The 22,542-nt window shown below is 40.0% G+C and overlaps 1 protein-coding gene across 19 annotated transcripts in view; it reads left to right on the top strand.

The window, feature by feature from the left end:
• Window positions 1-22,542, top strand: part of FMN1 (formin 1) — a 419,977-nt gene that overhangs the window by 291,918 nt on the left and 105,517 nt on the right. For all 19 annotated transcript variants that reach the window (XM_073995420.1, XM_073995415.1, XM_073995421.1 and 16 more), the window contains one exon: window positions 5,953-6,073. In XM_073995420.1, coding sequence (XP_073851521.1) covers window positions 5,953-6,073 — 121 coding nt within the window. The remainder of the gene's footprint in view (window positions 1-5,952; window positions 6,074-22,542) is intronic.

The raw sequence follows: 22,542 nt of genomic DNA, 5'->3' as shown, positions 1-22,542 counted from the left end.
GGGAAGGCTGAAATTTGCCTGTGGAGTATAGTTGTGGTTGAAAAGAGCTGAACCCAGTGGAATCAACTTCACAGAGGAAAATCTTACAATGAGAACAGTTTCAAACATGGGATGGCCCAATCTAGAAAAAATAAGCCCACATTAGTGTGGTGCTCTTCTGGCGTTTACTGTGCAAAATGCATTTCACTCAACAAGAGTGTAGAATTGTGTGATTTATGAAACTAGCTCTTTCCTCTGGGAGCCTAAGTGATGATTTCTGTGGTTAGTGGTGATGAGCAATTAGCTAGAGAAAGGTGACTCCTGCTCCCCGCTTCCTTCTTCTCATGCCTGGTTTTTGGTCCAAGTCTTGGTCTGTGAAATTTAAAGAAACCCATGTAGAGTCATGCCGTTTGAACTCTAATTAAGCAGCGTTCATAAGAGCTGCTACCAGCCTGATACATTTAGCAACATACGTTCCTCTTTTTCTAGCGTGCGTGCACACACAAACACACACACACAATCAAAACCAAGACTGAATCTGATAAAGTTTTGAAAAATAGAAAGAAATACTATGTCTGAGTTCTTCTAGTGTAGATTAGCATGGAGCTTCGTAGTGAGGCTCTTAGATGTTGTTCCATGTTGGCACTCAGACGAGAGTACTGCTTCTGTTTTAAAGTAGTAAAATAACTATATGAAGATGGGAGGAAAAAAGTATATTGTGTCTAATAAAATGAAGAAAACTACCATATCCTAGCATCCCTAATGAAGCTAGTGGCCTTAAGGAGGAAGGGTCAAGAGGATTCCTGAAACCACAAGAAAACATAGTGATAAATTAGATGTCTCCTGCTAAAGGTACATACATCTCAGAACCATGTTTTATAGACCCTCTGTAGTAGTGCCCGTCAACCAAAAATAAAGCTTATTGATATGCCAGATGTTGTTTACTATACCAAGAACAAGACACAGTTTCTGCCTCTGAGGTGTTTAGAGTCTAATGGGGAAGATGTACAAGATAACATGGCAATTTAAAAATTAATGGTGATACATAAACTAGAATACCTAGAAGAGATGGATAAATTCCTGGAAAAATACAATCCTCCTATCTTAAATCAGGAAGAATTAGATACCGTGAACAGACCACTAACAAGCAGCAAGAATTAAATGATAATTTAAAAATTACCAACAAAAAAAGGTCCAGGACCAGGTGGATTCACAGCAGAATTCTACCAGACATTCAAAGAAGAATTGGTACCAATCCTTTTGACCCTATTCCACAAGATAGAGAAAGAGGGAACGCTCCCTAATTCATTTTATGAAGCCAGTGTCACCCTGATACCAAAATCAGGAAAGGACATAACCAAAAACGAAAACTACAGACTGATACCCTTGTTGAACATAGATGGTAAAATCCTTAACAAAATGCTAGCTAACCGAATCCAACAATATATCAAAAAGATAATCCACCATGATCAAGTGGGTTTCATACCAGGAATGCAGGGATGGTTTAACATATGCAAGTCAATAAATGTGATACACCACATAAACAGAATTAAGAACAAAAATCACATGATCATATCAATAGATGCAGAAAAAGCATTCAACAAAATCCAGCATCGCTTTATGATTAAAACTCTCAGCAAAATCTGCATACAGGGGACGTATCTTAATGTAATAAAAGCCATCTATGACAAGCCCCCAGCCAACATAGTACTGAATGGGGAAAAGTTGAAAGCATTCCCTCTGAGAACTGTAACAAGACAAGGATGCCCACTCACATCACTCCTCTTCAGCATAGTACTGGAAGTCCTAACCAGAGCAATTAAACAAGAGAAAGAAATAAAGGGTATCCAGATCAGTAAAGAGGAGGTCAACTGTCACTGTTGGCTGACAATATGATTGTTTACCTTGAAAACCCTAAAGACTCCTCCAGAAAGCTCCTAGAACTGATAAAAGAATTCAGCAAAGTTTCCAGATACAAGATTAATGTACACAAATCAGTAGCTCTTCTATACACCAACAGTGACCAAGCAGAGAATCAAATCAAGAATTCAACCCCTTTTACAGTAGCTGTAAATATATATATATATATATATATATGTACACACACACACTTAGTAATATACCAAAGGAGTCAAAAGACCTCCACAAGGAAAACTACAAAATATTGCTGAAAGAAATCATAGACAACACTAACAAATGGAAACACATCCCATGCTCATTGATGGGTAGAATCAATATTGTGAAAATGACCATACTGCCAAAAGCAATCTACAAATTTAGTGCAATCCTCATCAAAACACCACCATCATTCTTAACAGAATTAGAAAAAACAACTCTAGGCCCGGCACAGTGGCTCACGCCTGTAATCCCAGCACTTTGGGAGGCCGAGGTGGGCGGATCTCGAGGTCAGGAGATTGAGACCATCCTGGCTAACATGGTGAAACCCCGTCTCTACTAAAAATTAAAAAAAAAAAAAAAAAAATTAGCCGGGTGTGGTGGCGGGCGCCTGTGGTCCCAGCTACTCAGGAGGCTGAGGCAGGAGAATGGTGTGAACCTGGGAGGCGGAGCTTGCAATGAGCCGAGATCATGCCACTGCACTCCAGCCTGGGCAACAGAGCAAGACTCCATCTCAAAAAAAAGAAAAAAACAATTCTAAAATTCATATGGAACCAAAAAAGAGCCCACATAGCCAGAGCAAGGCTAAGCAAAAAGAAGAAATTTGGAGGCATCACACTACCTGATGTTAACCATACTGTAAGGCCATAGTCACCAAAACAGTGTGGTACTGGTATAAAAATAGGCACATAGAATAGAATAGGGGGCCGGGCGCGGTGGCTCAAGCCTGTAATCCCAGCACTTTGGGAGGCCGAGACGGGCGGATCACGAGGTCAGGAGATCGAGACCATCCTGGCTAACACGGTGAAACCCCGTCTCTACTAAAAAAATACAAAAAACTAGCCGGGCGAAGTGGCGGGCGCCTGTAGTCCCAGCTACTTGGGAGGCTGAGCCAGGAGAATGGCTAAACCCGGGAGGCGGAGCTTGCAGTGAGCTGAGATCTGGCCACTGCACTCCAGCCTGGGTGACAGAGCGAGACTCCGTCTCAGAAAAAAAAAGAATAGAATAGGGATGGAACTCTATGTGGAACGGAATAGAGAACCCAGAAATAAACCCAAATACAGCCAACTGATCTTCGACAAAGCGAACAAAAACATAAAGTGGGAGAAGGACACCCTTTTCAACAAATGGTGCTGGGATAATTGGCTAGCCACATGTGGGAGAACAAAACCGGATCCTCATCTCTCACCTCATACAAAAATCAACTCAAGTTGGGTTAAGGACTTAAATCTAAGACTTGAAACTAAAAATTCTAGAAGATAACAGTGGAAAAACCCTTCTTGATATTGGCTTAGGCAAGGGTTTCATGACCAAGAACCCAAAAGCAAATGCAATAAAAACAAAGATAAGTAGTTGGGACTTAAACTGAAGAGGTTTTGCACCTCAGAAGGAACAGTCAGAAGAATAAACAGACAACCTACAGAGTGGAAGAAAATCTTCACAATGTATACATCTGACAAAGGACTAATATCCAGAATCTACAATGAACTCAAATCAGTAAGAAAAAAACAATCTGATCAATAAGTGGGCTAAGTATATGAATAGACAATTCTCAAAAGAAGATATACAAATGGCCAGCAAACATATGAAAAAATGCTCAGCATCACTATTGATCAGGGAAATGCAGATCAAAACCACAATGTGATACCACCTTATTCCTGCAAGAATGGCCATAATCAAAAAACAGATGTTGGCATGGATGCAGTGATCAGGGAACACTTCTACACTGCTGGTGGGAATGTAAACTTGTACAGTCAGTATGGAAAACAGTGTGGAGATTCCTTAAAGAACTGAAAGTAGAACTACCATTTGATCCAGCAATCCTACTACTGGGTATCTACCCGGAGGAAAATAGGTCATTACATGAAAAAGATACTTGGACACGCACGTTTATAGCAGTGCAGTTCACAATTGCAAAATCATGGAACCAATCCAAATGTCCATCAATCAAAGAGTGGGTAAAGAAGCTGTGATATATATATACAATGGAATACTACTCAGCCACAAAAAGGAATGAATTAACAGCATTTTCGGCGACCCGGATGAGATTGGAGAATATTATTCTAAGTGAAGTAACTCAGGAAGGGAAAACCAAACATCATATGTTCTCACTGATATGTGGGAGCTAAGCTCTGAGGATGCAAAGGCATAGGAATGGTACAATGGACTGTGGGAACTTGGGGATAAGAGTGGGAGGGGGATGAGGGATAAAATACTACAAAGAGGGTGCAGTGTATATTGCTTGGGTGATGGGTGAACCAAAAATCTCACAAATCACCACTAAAGAACTTATGCAACCAAATACCCCCTGTACCCCAATAACTTATGGTAAAAAAAATTAATGGTGATAAATGCTGTGATAATGTAAGCATCATAAGCCTTTGGGGAACAGGGGAGAAACACCCACCTGCTGGGGGTTAGGGGAAATCTTTAAGGAAGGACGTTTGTTTTAAGACTTACAAGATGAGTATGAACAAGGAAGTGTAAGGAGGCACTAGGGAAGGGTCAGAAAGGGACCGTTTTATAGACAAAGGCCTAGAAGCCAGAGATCGTGGTCTCTTTCATGAAGGTCTAGAGGGAGTTGGAGATAGGGAGAAGGTAGAAATGAGGCCAGAGATGTAGACAGAGGCCAGATCATAAAGTGCCTTGTAAAGCAGTTTTAGAGTTTGGAATTAGTCCTAATGGCAGTAGGGAAGATGGAATGTGAAGGAAAACTGGCAAAGTAGCCTGTGCGGAGAGAGGCATAATTGAAGACTGCCTAAGACATGCAAGATACAAAACTTACGTTAAACAACTCAGGGAGAAAGCTAGCTAGTCTGGAAAAGATATTTGAGGTTCAGCTTATGTTTCATTGTACCTGAAGCTTTTGTCCTTCAAGACGTTTCTCAGCTGAGAATCCTCTATTTGGTATAGCAGTGGAGCTTGTTAAAACTGTACCCCACCCTGCCCTCAGTCTCCTAAGATAAGCCAAACAACATTTGCAAAAACTTTTCAAATATATGAAGAGTTTTGGGGAAGCCAAGGCTGGAGGATCACTTGAGCCCAGGAGTTAGAGACCAGCTTGGGCAACATGGTGAGACCCTGTCTCTACAAAAAATTAAAAATTAAAAATTAGCTGGATATGTTGGCACGTACCGGTGGTCCCAGCTAATAGGCTGAACTAGAAGGATCGCTTGGGCCTGGGAGGTCAAGGCTGCAGTGAACCATGATTGTGTCAGTGCACTCAAGCCTGGGTGACAAAGCAAGGACCTATCTCAAAAAAAAACCCAAAAAAAAAATGGTGTATATGTGTATATACACCCATATACAAAGAATTTGATCATGCATAATACACACAGAAGAGCTTTAAGTCACAGAGGAAGGTGAGGAAAGGTGATGGGAGGGTGATTGTATCTTCCATTGCAGTGCCTTCTTATCCAGCACCTTCTGATTCACACCCATTGGCATACCCCAAAGATGACTTGTCTAATTGCTAGCATGTGTAAATCAAACGGGGACTTCAAATGTAAGTACTTTCATGTGTTCCCCTGTTGCATTTTACATGGGAGTAGAGTGTCCAAGATCAGGACAGACCTGACAATTTTCTCTTTGATTCATGAGGCAAAATAGAACCTGGCCCATGCCATAGCTGACCTCATTGCCAATAAGTCCAAAAAGATACTGTGAAAGACAAGAAAGCACTTCAAAGTCACAAGTCCAAATTTAGGAATAGCAGAGGAGCATTGCTGTGATTCTTATTCAGACATCTAATAAAGAAGCCTTTTTTTTTTTTTTTTTCCCCCTCACTGATGCTTTGGAATTTCAACTGAAAGTGACAATTGGGAAGTATAATGTACTTTTGTTCACCATATCTCTTAGGAAGCTGGAACAGAAAAGAGTGTCTTCCCCCTGCCGGAACCACAGGATTTCTTTCTGGCCTCCCAAGTCAAGTTTGAAGACCTCATAAAAGATTTGAGAAAACTGAAGAGGCAACTAGAAGGTAATAGGAACCGTTCTGTTATTATGATAACAGCTAAGACTACTTTTTAAAAATGTTTGAAGAGGATTATTTAGGTCTGGCTCATAGAGTGGGATTGGTGCAGAGTTCAGTGATGGTACACCACAGCTTTCACGAAACTTTCTGAGTCTACACAGTGTGTAGAGGCACCGTATTTTCAAATTCTTCTTTTTCATTAGTGTTGATCATTTGTTTCTTATATCCATATCTTGTTATATCTACGTTTTCTAACATTTAGTAGTTCTAACATTATTAATGATAAACTGGATGCTTACTGTTGTCTCATATAACAATCTTAATAAGCTGGAACTACACCAGCCCCATTTTACGGATGAGAGAAATGAGGCTTAGAGAAGTTATGTTCACACAGCCAGTAAGAGACAGATTTATTGCACTCTGATCAAGTCTAATCAAGTCTATCCAATTAGAACTCACACATTTTCTAGTTTCTCGTTTCTGGAACTCACACATTAGCTAGTTTACTCTGCTGCTTTAAGTATATATATCACACACATGTTACACACATACACACATACATGTTCCTGTATGTTTGGTTTATATATGAGTCTAATAATGATGGTAAGGCCCACAGTAAACATTCCATTTTAGTTTAATTTGCATTTTTAATTATTCAAAAGAAAATGCTGAAAGCCCCTTTTTGGCTTTTTTAAAAGGTGAAAATATGTCTCACTTGGGCAGGAATTTTCCTTTGGCATTTCTAGAGTCTTGTGTTTTCACTGTGGAGCCATCTCCTTGTCCAAGAATATAAATACTTGCCTTGGAGCTTGTATAACTCCAGTTGAAGAGCTCTGCGGAGGATTTAGGGAGCGTGTTAATGTGGAAATGGAGCCCAGAGTGCCAGAAGCAGAGCTTGAGGAAATGAAGGGCTTCAACCAGGAATATTTTAACACCAAGACATAAAGTAAACATTTTTAAAATGTTTATTGTGAAAGAGTACTCAGAAAGCGAAGTCTGAGGCCGAGAACAGCTTGGAAATGGAAGTAAAGTGGGAAAGATGTACTCCTGGTGGCAAAGAGAGCCATTTATTTTTACGTTGGGCATAAAACTTACATGGAAAGGATAATGGTTACAAGTGAATATTTTTATCTTGTATATTATTTTTAAAGGAGCATGTGGGGTTTTTTTCTCCCATTGATGTTGTTGAATGAATTCAACCAAATGGATGCTTCCTCTAGAAATGTGATATGTGAACTTGTGGTCATTATTTTCTCTCTCCTGAAGAACTGGCAGTTGTATCCTTGTTGAAGTTGAGGAGCTTGATTACTATTGTAATAAAGCATAGTAAGCTACCACCTAGCATTTTTGTCTGTCCCTCTCCAGTGGTAGAATTAGGGCCCAGGCTAGTCCTCAGTGTGGCAGCAAGAGTTAGCAGTGGCAGAGGAGCTTGTTTGCTCCGTGGCCGTTTCTAAATGCCCATTCCCTCTTGTCTCTTGGCCCCTTGTAAAACCCTTGGCCTGACCTCTCCTGTAGTCTTTGAGCCGAAACTTGATCCCTGTTTGATCTTTTCCCTTCTCCTTCCAGGGGCTGTCTCCCTTTGACATCCCTGTACATTTGATGATAAATAGCAAGAGGATAAGAGGAGTGAATTGGGAGGCGAGTGGAGACGCAAGGGTTCCCCCATAGTGCCTCACTTTGGTATACCTTCTTTTGTCTAGGGAGGCTCTGAATTGTCATTCTGGAACCCTCAGTACTCAACTGACACTTTCCTCAGCCGATTTTAAGAAAATACAAGAGCTTTTGAAGTGGGTAGAGCGGCCTTAGGAAAGAAAACTGAACGTTGTCTGTTCCTTTTCTTCTTTGTATCGGGCTTCACCTAAATACATGAAGTACCACAAGGGCAAATGAGGAAGTGACTCCCCCACCTCACACACATGGAATATTTAAACAAAAATGCCCTGCTAATCTTTAGAGATGCCAGTGTTTTCAACACATGAAAGGTACCCAGTAAATATTTAAAGAAAATACACACCGTAAGTTCTCTAATGAATTTCTTTTTCTTCTAAATACCATCTGGCAAGATGGCCAGAATCGTGGCGGTCCGTTTCATCTTACGTTTCCATTCAGGTTTCACCTCCTTTTCCATAAGGCCTTGGTGTGAGCTGAGATTGAATGTTTAATTGAAGAGGACATAATTTTCACACATACAGCAAAGATTTGATGAGGCTTTGAGGTTTATTGTAGCCATTAAAGTGTCGTAGCTGCTGGCAAAATCCCAGAAAATGTCTAAAGCTAAACCAGATGTGATTAGCGAATTTCAAGAAGTATCAGGCCCTAGTTCTCCAGGCAGGCAGAGCCTTTAAAAAAAAAAAAAAAAAGTATTAACACACCTTAATCTAATGTGAATTAACCCATGGGTATCGGTCATACTAGTGTCACTGATTTAAGTAGAAGTTGTCATTAAGCATCTTTCAGAGAGGCAAGAACTTTGAATAGCGTTTTTAGAGCATGGAATTGATCATAGCATCAACTATAAGTTATTGTGTGATCATTATCTATCAAGTGCTTTATCTCTATCACCTCTTTTAATTCTACAGTGACTTTGTGAGGCAGATATTATTTTTGACTTCTCACAAGATAAGAAAGCTGAAGTTTGTGGTGCTCAAGTAATTTGCCAATGTTTCAGAGGTGATGATCTAGCCACGTTTTGAAATAGACATGACTCTAAGGCGTGTGTTGAGTACGTATCCCGCCTCTGACCCAGAAGTCACCGTATCTGATTGACAATCAGTTTGGCCTTCAAAATGTGAAGCCTCACGAAGAAAAAAATTAGAGTTACTGAACACATATACACAAGCATGCAGACGTGTGCAGACACTCCCAAAACCACATATGTAGACTGTCAGATCAGATAGAGTCACAGGAAGGAACTTGCTTTGGGTTGGAATTGGAAGGGGGAAGAAGTCCAGGTAGATGGATTGTCAAATAGACATACAAATAGGCACATTACATAGGACTAAGATCAAGCTTTGGGTTCAGATGTGTACATTTTACTGGTTCAGTGAAAGTAACACCTTGTCAAGTAGCATAATCATAGAAAGTATTCCCTTTCTCACCTGTAAAACAGGACAGTTATAGGACCTGCATCATAGGAAATAATGTCAGCACAGTTTCTTAGTGAGGGCAGCTTCAATAAAGCTGATGAAGGGCATGTACCTTTTACTGGGAAGTGCAGCCAGTGTTGCTGAGAAGCCAGCTGCCTGTGTTTGTGGAGTATCTAATTCGCAGAGCACTTGTGCTTGCTTCTCTACATTGTAAAGAGAGAACCAAGTTCTTGGGAACATGTTCCATATTTTATTTATTGCTATACATCCCTTAACAAGACAGTAATTTCCATGTCCCTGATACTGTGAAGTTGTAAGAAATAATTGGGAGCACACAAACAATGGCAATAGTTACTTTCATTCTCCCTCTTTGTCCTTGCTTGCTGGCTGGAACTCTCAGGGTATTCTTACCCACCCATATGTGGTAGGCAGAATAATGCCCCCCCAAAGATGTCCAAACCCTAATCCCTGGAATCTGTGAATATATTGCCTTACATGGCAAAAAGGGACTTTGCTGATGTTGACATGGTGAGATTATCCTGGACCGTCCAAGTGGGCCTAATCTAATCACATGAATCTTTAAAGTCAATCTTTAAACGCTGAAGACTTTCCCTGGCTGTGATCAGAGGGAGACATAACGACATAAGAATGATCAGAGAGATGTAATGTCGCTGGCTTTGAAGATGGAGGAAGTGGGCCACGAGCCAAGAAATGTGGGAAGCCTCTGGAAGTGGAAAAGGCAAGGAACAGATTCTCCCGAGAGCCTCTAGAAGGGAGTACAGCCCTGTCAACACCTTGAGTTTAGCCTATGAGTCCCATGTCAGACTTCCAACATATAGAACTATAAGGTGATATATTTATGTTGTTTTAAGCCTCTTAAGTTTGTGCTAATTTATTATAGTAGCTATCAGAAACTAATACACCAAGGAGTGGATTCTTCTTTCTAATCGCACCAGTTAATACCAGAGACACACACACACACACACACACATACACACACACACACACATACACACATACACAAACACACACACACATACACATGTGCGCATGCGCAGCGCTGCTGAAACTGTAGATGTAGGATTCCTCAAATAGTAGCACCCAAAAATATTACATGAAATGTGAACTGCAACTGTTGCTCTCTGAAAGAGTCTATGATCAAATAAACCTGGACATGCTCTGTACGAAAATCATATCCTAGGGATTCAAAGTACATGAGCTTATTAAAGCCCCTGGGAAGTTCTGTAGTTAAAAAAAAAAGTTTAATGCTGTTTAAAACAGCATTTCCTAACTTAAAGCATGAAACATTGGCTTGCTTTCTTTTCCCTTTCATTGTATACTTAGTAATATTTTACAGAACATAAGTTATGTGAAAGGTACTTTAAGAAGAAAGGATATTAATTGTACTAGCAACGCAGTTGTTGGTAAAATGATCATTGCTGGGTCCTGCCTGCAGGAGTCAGGATCCCTAGTAACATAGGGGAGGGCAGGGCTGACTTAGCAGAAACAAGGCCACGTGTCATTTACCTACCACTTGATCTCATTCTTTTTGATTTTTGATTCTTTAGTTTTTGAGATAGGTTCTTGCTCTATTGCCCAGGCTTGAGTGTAACAGCACAATCATGGCTCACTGCAACCTCAATATTCTGAGCTCCAGCAATCCTCCTACCTCAGCCTCCTGAGTAGCTGGGACTACAGATGTATGCCACCACACCCAGCTAATTTTGTGAATTAAAGTTTTTGTAGAGACAGGGTCTCACTGTGTTGCCTAGGCTAGTCTCAAATTTCCTGGGCTCAAGCCATCCTCCTGCCTTGGCTTCCCATAGTGCCAGGATTACAGGCATGAGCCACCACTGGGCCTGACCTTACCCTTAATCAGTTTTGTTTTCATGTTGATTTGGGGTTATGTGTGATGTCCTTCTCTCTTCCTGTTACTGCAGTTGATCAAGGGTTGACTATGAGTAGGAAGGAGGAATGCTAAGAACTGGTGTTGCTAATCTAGTAGATATTCAAGTTTGTGTTGTTGTGGGGGGGAAAAGGGTTCCTCCTGCTCTTCAGCCAGCTTTTAATGCAAGTTTGCCTCGTCACCATCCTCTTTGGTTCTGGCTTCTTATTGTTCCGTCAGGAACCAATGTGTCTGTCCACTCTGACGAAAGTGTGGTCTTTGCCTGAGTCAGTCAGTACTACTGGGCCCCAAAGAGGATTTAAGAACGTGTTTCCTGTTGATATTATCTTAGGAAGCAAGATGGTTCTTCCTTACTCTTAGGGTTATCAAATTTATTAAATAAAATTCAGGAGGCCCAGTACTTTTCTTTCAGGATTTTTTTAAAAATATAGGTGTATCTCAAATATTGCATGGTACACACTTACACTAAAAAATTTTTTCTTATCTCAAATTCAAATTTAACTTGGTGTACTGTTTTTTATCTGGCATGTCTGTACAGAATCTAAAAGCAATTATAAAGTCAACTAGAAGTCGGTTCATTTTTTATTATCACCGTGCACTGGCAATCCTAAACAATGCCAGCAATAAAATTCTCCTCCCTGCCAGTGTAGACAGTGGAAAAAGGGTCTATAAATACGGTTAAGGGTGTGGCGCGTGTTCGTTTCCACCATCACCGATGACAACACTTACCATTGAATTAGCACTTAATACCAGCAGGTTCGCTTACATCATTTCTGTTTCTTAAAACTCCTTCGAAGTAAGTGTTATTACCTGCATTGTTACAGTAAGGAAGTGGAAGTTACTTTGCTACTACTGGCAAGGCTGAAATTTGAAACAGGTTTATCTGTGCCATACTTTGTTCTTTTACAGTTTGCAGGCTCACTCTGAAAGCACCAACAATGTGATCCAGAATGATTAAGTTTGAAGAATAAGCCCCACTTAGTTCTGTGGCTCATCTTCTAAAGGGACTACGGATAAAAATTGGACTGAATTCAGGCTTTCTCTTGTCTCTACCTGCAACCACTCAACTGATCTGCCTATTGTAGTCTCTCGCCTTCCACCTCCTGCCTGTCAATATTTTTCAGTTTCTCTGACTCCCTCTCTGTCTCTCTGACATTGACCTAGCCTCTGTTTTATTCCTTTATGACCCAAAAGAAAGCATACTAGTCTGATGTGGCTAGCTGAACTCATAGCAGAGGACTAAAGGGCCACCCCTAGGCAACCTGCAAGGTTTTGTTATCTCTTGCATGTGTGGAAGTTACATGTATTGGGCTCCTGATGTGGATGGGAAGATAAGGGAATTTTCCAGCACTTGTCAAGTCACATAACAGGGCGAACTGTGCTTCCTGCGCTCAGGACCAGCCCTGACCCTGCAGAACAAATGACCTCTGCCACCTGGTGTCATCAAGGGGCTTTCCCTCCATGAGAGTTTAAGTGCTTCTTGTAAGAGGAAAAAAGACAAAAATTAGATCTTGTCATAAGAGTGAAAATTTTCTTTAATTACTAATTAAAACATGGCCCATAAACAATAATATGGCTCTAATAAGGGGGAAAAGTCACTTTGGAAACCTTTTGGAGGACCGTGGCAGAAACATCATTGATTGAACACTCATCTAGGACTGAACACTCATGTAGAATTTCAGTTCCTTTTGAAAATTTCTAGAACAATAGTAGAATTCTTTAAAAGAATCAGTTCAGAAGCATAGAGAGAACCACAAAATTTTTGAAACTCAAAAACAGATGGATACATGATAAATGAATTAATCAAACAAGAAAGCTGAATTCTAATCCGGAGTGATAGGAGGTGAGAAGCAATCCAACTTTTACTATAAGACTTACACGTACCACAAGTTTGTGCGTATTTATGCAAATATGCAAAAAGTCATTTAAGAAAATTTCTGAAAATGTTGGATGTGGAGTTCCTAATTTTAAAAGGCCTAAAAATGTTTTAATGATTTAATAGTATAAATCTGTTTTACTCCCCCGTCTTTGATTAATATACAAAAAATATGCAAAAGCAAAAAAACCCACAGTGAAATGAAGCTTTGTGTATGGCAGTTAAGTTTCAATGGCAGAGGCTGGTGTGTTGAAGATAACACTGAACTAGGATTTAGAAGACATAAGTTTAAAGTTAATTCTGCCGCTTACTAACCATGTGATATTTGACTAATACGGGGAAGTAAAACAGATTTATACTATTACTAGAACATTTAAGAATACTTAGGACAAAAAGGAAGGATCACCCCGTTCTAGAAGTAGGTGGGATATGGGGATATATGACACACAGAGAGTCAGGAAACAGACTGACTTCAGACTTTTCAATAGCATTACTAAAAGCTACAAATGCATCAGGATTCTGAAGAAAAATTATTCCCAGTCCAGAACCTTATATCCACCAAACTATTAGTCAAATATGAGGACAGATTAAAAACATTTTGAGACATGCAATTTCTCAAACTTATTTCCCATAGAGTTATCTTCAGGATGCTACTAGAGAAAGTGCTTTCCCATTAAAGAAGAAGACATAGGTCACAGGAAATAGAAATTCCAATGAAGAAGGAAGGTGAATGGAGCCTCCAGCATAGAGAAAAAGCCCAGGATGACAGCCAGACATTGAAAGAAAACATTTCGGATTTGATTAGGTCAAAAGAATCTTGGAGAAGATTCTTAAGGAATATGCAATTAATGCATCTAATATATCTGAATGTTTGGACAAGAGAGTTTATACAAGTAACAAGTGTGAGGTTCATTTAACGCTAAGTTCATAGAAAACAAACTAAATCAGAAAAAAAAATTCTGAGAGCAAGTGTGAGAGAAAGGGGAAATGTGCGGGAAATGTGGAATGATCCGAGTTTACATATATCAGCTGGGACTGCGAGTTGTTTTTGCAAAGTCATAATAATGTCAACACCAAACGCTAGTCTAACCAAGTCATGGTACCATATGCTACATTGGGGTGATGGAAGTGAAGAGATGGGAGTGTAGGAAAGAACTACATCATTTATAGTTGATAAAGAGAAAAATAAAAAAGAAACAATAGAAGCTTATTAGAGACATACTACTAAGCACCAAATAATCAGGTAAAATTGGTAAAAGAGGTAGCCTCTGAGGAGGAGGAATGGAGGAAATCGGTGGGGTGGAGATGGGGGACTGCTGTTCTTAAAGTGCATAGCATGCACTGATTCTTTAAACTGTGTGCACGTATAACTTTGACAAATGCATAAAAACAAACAAACAAAAAACCCACAATGAAACAAAAGTTTCAACGACAGGCTGGCATGTTGAAAATAATACTGAACTAGGATTTAGGAGATGTAAGTTTAAAGTTAATTCTCTCTCACTTACCACGTGATAAACTATGCACTTTGACACATCACTTAACCTCTGTGACTCTCAACTGAATAAAAAAAAAATGGAGCTGATCATACTTCTGGACTCTGCCCAACACAAAGGGATATTGAAAGGGTCAGACGAGGCGATGCCTGAGGAAGTACGTCAGGAGGTGTGAGGTAGTACTTAAATTCCCTGAGAGGTCTTGCGGTCTGCACTTTACTCAATGGATGCTGATGTGTTCTAGAAGGGAGAGCAGATATTGATCATTAGGACAAGTCTGGCTAATTTATCACCTTTTGGGAAGCTCCAGAAGACATGACTTGAATGATTATTGACCATGTCTAATTTATTAGCTCTTTCCTCCTTCACAGCCCATTTGTCCACAGCAGTAGTTTACTAAGTTTACTAAGTCTGAGCTCTGGTACAAGACTGGATACATTAGCCAGAGTCCTGACCATGTTGCCATGGTGTCAAAAATATTTAGTTTTGCAAGCAAAGTTTTAGAAATAATAAAAAAAACTGATATGATTTATTTTTGTAAAATGATTTCAACAAAACAGACCAAAGGAACTGGGATAAGTATTTCAGAAAAGCAGTGGGTGTAAAATGTTGATCAGCATGGTGACTTTTGATGCAAAGCATTCAATTAAGTGAGCATGGTGACTAAAGGTCACACATTTCCCAAATGAAATGCCTTCAAAGACAAGTTGTACAGAAAGGAGAGAGGAAACTGAAACTTGATTCATCCGTTTAATTAATGGAAGAAGTTTGTGTTTTCCTTTGAAGCTGTGATTGTGACATTTCTAGGTGGGAAGGATGAGTTATGTTGTCCTGGTTTCCTCCTTTCAGTTTGCACCCTCTATTTCTACCCTCTATTTATAAAAACATGTGGTTAATAGAATGTGTTTTGTTGAGTTTTTTTTAGTTGACAAGAAACATAAAATATTGAAATAAAAGCTACAATCATAGAAAAGTCTGGGTCAGAAATCCTGAATTCAAATCCTTGCTTCACAAGCCTTGTAACCCGTGGCAAATCATTTCATCCGTGACATCTCAGTATCCTCATATAAAAATAAGTGTAAGGCTACCTGCTCCACTGATGGTTTGAGAGGATTTACTGGGATCCTACAAAGGAAATCCCTTTTCATAGCATATGCCAAATGTGTCATACTTTTCCTTGATTCCTTTTGTGCCCTCATATCTGACAGCTAGTCCTGTTGACTCTACCTTCAAAAAGTGTCTGGAATCAATTCATTGCTCTCCATCTCCACACCTACTACATTTGTAATCCAAGGTACCACCTTCTGACCTGGCCCATGTCAAGAAGGTTTGCCTGCTTCCACTCTTGCCCTTCCTTTAATCCAGTCTCCACCTGTCGCATAGGTTACAGCACTCTGTTATTTCAGATTCATTCCTCTTGGAATCAAATCCAACCTCATACTCATGCCCTACAAACTGTACATGATTTAACCACTTCTGCCTTTCCAGTCTTCTCTCACACCACCCACCCCTCCTGCCACTAAACTCCAGCCACATAGGCCTTCTTTGTGTTCCAGTACGATGTACTTGTTCATGCTCTAGGATCATTGCAGTAGTGGTTCCCTCTCCTAGAAAGCCCTTCTGCCAGAGAGTGCCATGCCCTGAGCCTTCCTTGCCCACCCAATCTTCAGGAGGCACTTTGAATAGGCGCTGTCTATTACAGCCTTCTTTTTTCATATTACTTTCACGTATTCATATTTCATATTATTTGCTATTTATTTGTAAATTTTCTGTCTTCCTCCACCAGCTTCATGAAGGCAGATATATGACCTTTTTTATGTTTATATTTACTGTGCTGGTCAGCACCTGCCACATATTTGTTGTCAATTAATATTTGCTAAATAGGTAAATGAATGAATGAGCAAATGAACATCGGAAGAAATGACTCAACTTCAGATAATCGCTGACTCTGCTATTAGAGAGAAATTAGATCACTTCCTTATGGCCAAAGATGTCAAATAAGCATCCGTGAGTAGAATCTTTTAGGGAGACAGATTTTAAAGCTGTCTGAAGAGAAAACTGATGGCCTTGAGCAGTAGTAGGTTCCTCACCCACTGCTTGCTGGAAGATTGTATTATGTGGGTGGATAGAGGAGGTACCATTAGAAAAGTAGTTTGCTAAATGATTTATTCCAACTCCTGAATTTCTGAGATGATTATTATTACTATGCTATTTCAGTGCATTCTACAATTCTCCTTATTCAGGAAGGGTTACTGTATTGAATTCCTCCCTAGACTGACTTAGTTAATTAGAACAACTGAAAAATCCTAGGAATTCTGACAATTTATGAGATTTTTTTTTTAAGTGAACTGTAAAATTATATCAGTCTTGCATCTTAGGTATTCTCTTTGTAAATGACTCTGAAAGATCTCTTGAATTAATTCATGCCTCAAAAATCCTTGTGTTGATACCATCTATCCTGTTTTTTTTTTTTCCTGAGACAGAATATTGCTCTGCCACCCAGGCTGGAGTGCAGTGGCGTGATCTTGGCTCACTGCAACCCCCGCCTCCCAGGTTCAAGTATGTCTCCTGCCTCAGCCTCCCAAGTAGCTGGGACTACAGGCACCTGCTGGCACACCCAGCTAATTTTTTGTATTTTTAGTAGAGACTGGTTTTCATCATGTTGGCCAAGCTGTTCTCAAACTCCTGTTCTCAGGTGATCCACCCGCCTTGGCCTCCCAAAGTGCTGGGATTACAGGCGTGAGCCACCATGTCCAGCCGATACTGTCTGTCTTTATAGACCAGAGCGCTTATCCAGTGTGGTAGGTTAATGGAAAAAAATTGACCAAAATTGGAAATCATGGAAAATGATACTTGTATCCCTTAGCATTTTAACTTACCACAAATTAAATATTGTATCCTTTGTCTGTCTTCTGATGCAGGGATGAGGCCTTTTCTTGAATTATGAATCTGTTGAATGCAGTCCTGTAGGTCTTCCCTACATACTCCATAATGAGTTCATCTGTAATTTCCCTACTGTTATTTTTAAAGTTTAGTAGAGACTCTTGCAAATACCACCATAGAATCTTTCTAGATATTTATAATTGTTCTCAATCTTTTAAAACTGTGTTTCCCACATTTCTTAAACAATATACTTTAATTTTTATTTTGGAATAATTTTTAAATTACAGAAAAGTTGCAAAGAGTAAAGAGTTCTCATATAGCCCTTGTCAGTTTCCCCATTGTTGGCATCTCACATTGCTGTGATACATTTGTTAAAACTGAGAAACTGGCAATGATGCATTTAGATTGACTGAATGCTAGTTTTTATATGGATTTCACTGGTTTTTCCATTTTTGTCCCCTTTCTGTTCCAGGACCTAATTCTGACTACCACGTTGCGTTTAGTTGCTATGTTGCCCCAGTTTCCACTGGCCTTCTATACCTACATTTAACAGCAATATTTTAGCTTCTTTCATTAAAACTTACAGAAATAGTACCTTTTGATAGTCATATATGTAGTTTACCATCAAGTTATAAAATTACATAATTTCAATAAAAAGAACAACGGGAATAAACAGGTTTAGAAACAACACAACTGCTTTTGATCAGGATTCTACTCGGTAGTGGGAAGATTGAATCAAGCAGGAGGAATGGAAAATAACATTAATTTGGCAAGTTCATTAACAATGTGTCTTTGATATTTCCTGGGTTTTTTTTGATATTTTAAAGGTACCCTTGTAATTATAATGGTGATACTTTACCTGCCTATGGTGCTTTGTTCTCCCAAGTGAGTAGGGCAGGCATATGCAGCTTGGAAAACAGAGTCTCCGAGATAGGAAGCGGCATGGCCAGGATCACCCAGCCAGGCACAGAACTCGGGTCCTTGACTGCCACACCAGCGCCCAAGCTACCATACCATAAACTTACTATAAAATGTCAAAACATTTTCTTCACAGAGATAGATTAGTGGGTAGTTTTGTGAATATCAAAATACTTTTTCTGCCTAAGTAAGTTGTGTATCTTGGACTCTGTGGAAGATTCACAATCCACAAATGGATTCTTCTCATATCAGTCAACCAAACGAGCGAAGTTAGAGGGAGACCTCCTTAGTCCCTGCAAAGGGGACTGCAGTTTTTGCCGATATCTTTACCTCTCCCAGATTCTTTCGCAGATAGCTCAGCCTCAGCGTGGCTCCTAGGTAGATAGGGGTCATGAACTATGACTCTACCTTTTAATACCCCTGGAAAGATCACAGACCTATCAGGAAATTGACAGCCCTGGTTCCGGTCTCTGCCATGCCACTTACTAACCCAACCTCCTGAGAGGTGTTTTCCCCATTTAAAATGACAGGATCCCAGTGGTGGCACTTGGTGATTTTTTTTTAACTTCTATTTACTTAATTCCTTATAGTTTACAAAGCATTCTCATAGGTGTCCCATAGTTTTTTCTAGAACTTTCCTGTAGATGGTGAAAGTAGGAGGCGGCATAGCATAAGGGCAGGGGGTCTGTTACCCCTGGATTCAGATCCTGACTCAGCCACTTACTGTCTGTGTGACTTTACTAATTCTCACCGAAAAGCGGGGACGATAGCAGGAAAACTTTCATAGGGTTCTTGGAAGGTGTAAAATGAGATAACACACACAAAGCAGGCTGAGGTCTAAGACACCCTTGGCCATTTAAGAGCCATTTGCTTTTGATTATACAGTTTGAGAATTTGGTATTGTTTTCAAGGAATTACTGAGTGAGAGATAAATGCAATATGTCCAAGTCAGCAGGGAGGACCAGGACCCGCTGGACCAGAAATGTTTCCTCTGCCATAGTAAACAGAAAGGGGAAATGCCCAAGGAACATCTATAATGGCTAATGTACTAACAGTGCTAATTTGGTCGTGTTTTTGAACCTTTTCTGGACCATTTGGATGGTCTTTAAAAATGTCATCAAATCTCCAGGTATCAAAAAAAAAAAGTGCAGAGTACGAGACAGATTTTGTTTGACCTTTTCAATCAGTTAATTTGTTCAGCAAATATTTATTCTTAGCACTGAGTTCACTGCTAATTTTAAATAAACTCACTGAAATATCAAGTCCTTTATAAACATATTTTAAGGGTAAGTTTTATCCCCATTTTCTAGGGGAGAGATTTATTCCTACTTCTGATTTCTTTTCTGCTCAGGAACAGGAATCTGACTGTACCTGAGAACAGTGGTAACGCTTGTCAGTCTGACAGAGAGTACACAGAGGGAAAGTATACAGTTTTCCCTCCAGCTCTTCTGAAGATTCATAAAAACATTTGCAAAGCCCTTCCTGACTGATCCTGAAGAGAATCAACAAATATTTGCTACCTTAGTTTCAAGGCATTATATACCTTGGAATTACAAATATCTAATTTTTTTTTTCAATCCATGACATACCTTTTCCTAACTCCACCAAATCCCAAAATTGAGTGTTTTAAGCTGGGCTTGAGTTTTTAAACTGATATGTACATTTAATGTACAATTTTTCTTCTTTAAAGCTAATATACGCCAGGTGTGGTGGCTCACACCTGTAATCCAGGCACTTTGGGAGGCTGAGGCAGGCAGATCATGAGGTCAGGAGTTCAAGACCAGCCTAGCCAACATAGCGAAACCCTGTCTTTACTAAAAATACAAAAAATTAGTTGGGCATGGTGGCGGGCACCTGTAGTCCCAGCTACTGGGGAGGCTAAGGCAGGAGAATCACTTGAACCCAGGAGGCAGAGGTTGCAGTGAGCCGAGATCGTGCCACTGCACTCCAGCCCAGTGACTGACAGTGTGAGACTCTGTATCAAAAAGAAAAAACAAAAAAAACTAATATAAAATTGTGAATCATAACGAATGCCATACTCATTAATATGGAGTAAAAATAAAAAGGCAGCTAATCTAGGAATAATTAAATGATGGAGCGGTTTGCTGAGTCGTATTACATACACCTGACTCATCCCAAAGACAGAGACAAATTCCTGGGGCTCCCCAGGCCAGCAGGAGATAGCTTGCATGGGGCCTCCCGTGACTTTAAGTTTTATCACTTAGTCTTATTAACATCAGGGCTGAAGATGTTAGAGAGTTTAATAGGCATTTCAGAATCTGTGACACCTAGACTCTCTCAGTGGATACTATTTATTTGTCATTTCAGCCGTCTTGTTCTTCTCAACATCAGCCCTGTCCAGAACTCCCCCTCTCCTCTAGCAGTCCCCCATCTTTCCTAAGATGCTTACACACACTCACATTGTGTATAACCATGTAATAGCCTCCTGTTAAAGGCTTCAGCAGCTCATCTTCTCTAGCCTGACAGGTCCTAGGATGCAGACTATCAGGGGCTGCTGGACCAGAAACTCTCCCTGCGCCATAACTCAAGAGAGAGGTAGGATCAATGACAGGTTTACAGGAGAGCACAGTTTTAAATAGCTGAGATCAGTGTCTGGAGGCTTCCCGTTAATACCACTAACGGCGTCCAGCAAGCGAGCCTCTTGGCCACTTTGTTACCCTCTCTAAACTATTTCTGATCTTCAACTTTATTTTCAAACACACCCCAAGAAATCCCTACTCCCCCAAAATTGACAATGCAGCCTTCTTTATATGAAAGCTTGTTTATAGGCCACAATTCTCCCGACAGATTTACAAGTGTCTGTGGAGTTTTAAAAGACGATTGCTTAACAGGCATTAAGTGAGACACATAGGACTGTGTAAATATTTTAGCTGGAATAGGGGATTTTTTTAAATGTCTGAGCCAAATATTGCATTAAATCTGAAGACAGTGGCAAACTGATTAGCAGTGGCTGCCAGCTCCATGCTTTGCCAGTGATTCTGGAGCCAAGACTAGATACCAGAATTCATCCACCAGATTAGGTTGTGTGTTTTAAAAATAACTTTCCATCCTTTTTTTTTCCCCCTCTCTCCTCCTTATGCCTTTCTGTCATTTCTCCTTTATTCCCTGATGGTTCATTTAGATGTAAACACTTTCCAGAGTAGAAAATTACAGTTAATGTGACTAACCAGCAAGGGCTGAAATGGGAACATGGGCTCAGAGGTCAGAGAAACCATGGAAGGCTTGCAGCTGTCCTGGTGGAGTAATGTGGGGACAGGTTGCTTTTTGCTAATAGGCTTGTGTATCTTAATCACTGGCCTCTTTGTAGCCAGCTGTTGCACTGCTGGAAGGGGAATCGTCCTATGACCAGTATTGCTATAATACCTCTTCCTCTGACTGATTTCCTTGATTCATAAAGAGGCTCAGGCCTGTGGCCTTCAAGATTTGTATGTGAGAGAGAATCCTCATTTAATTCTAGTAAAAATTGCCACAAAATATGCATTTTGATGTGAGAGGACATATTTAGTATTTAAGCATTCGTATAGGAGTACTATTTTCCTGATTAGAGCAGTGGATAAGATGCGTTGCTATAATTTTGGGAGCAGTGAGGCATTGTACCTAACAACTTTGCTCTGCCTTTGCTGATTTTTTACTGTTGTCTTGCACTAATGATACCTGTATGCTTCTCGAAGTACTATTCAATCGGAGTGCCCCAAAATGTAGGCTCTATATGTTCTTCACAAATTACTTGAATTGTAATCCTGTGTCCAAATGATTACTTGATACTGTTGATTGGAAAGTCTGAGCATTTAAAATTATGTGTGCTTATAATTATATAAATGTATGTTACAGAACTCTGAGTATTTGATGTAAGTTTGCTGTACACTTCCTCCAAGTTCAGACAGATTTGCTAGTGCTGACAGTAGCATAATTTACATTCCAATTAAATGTGACACATTAGGGCCTTTCAAAAAAAAAAAAAAAAAAGCTACTTTCATGCACAGGCCTCAAACCTAGTTTTATGCTGTGATTAATCCCCAATTTCTGTCTCAGCTCTGATATATCACCAGTTACGGTCTTGTGTTTGAGTAAATCACTTCAGTGGATACCTGGTCCTCTTACTGTTTTCCATTCCAGTGTTGTGCACTTCAAATGCAATGACCATAACTCCTATATGACAGTGACAGGCACCGTTCTAGCTTACGTGGAGCCAGCCACCTCTGCAGAGTGGTCCTATTTCCAAAAATCTCTCCCCTTCATCTCTCCCATTGTGGTATAACCCATTTTGTACCAAAAACAGTTTGACCACT

This window comes from Macaca fascicularis, chromosome 7, assembly GCF_037993035.2.
Source record: "Macaca fascicularis isolate 582-1 chromosome 7, T2T-MFA8v1.1".
NCBI classification, from domain to species: Eukaryota; Metazoa; Chordata; class Mammalia; order Primates; family Cercopithecidae; genus Macaca; species Macaca fascicularis.
The sequence above is the reverse complement of the archived record's forward strand: the minus strand, read 5'-3'. Positions and strand labels throughout refer to the sequence as shown.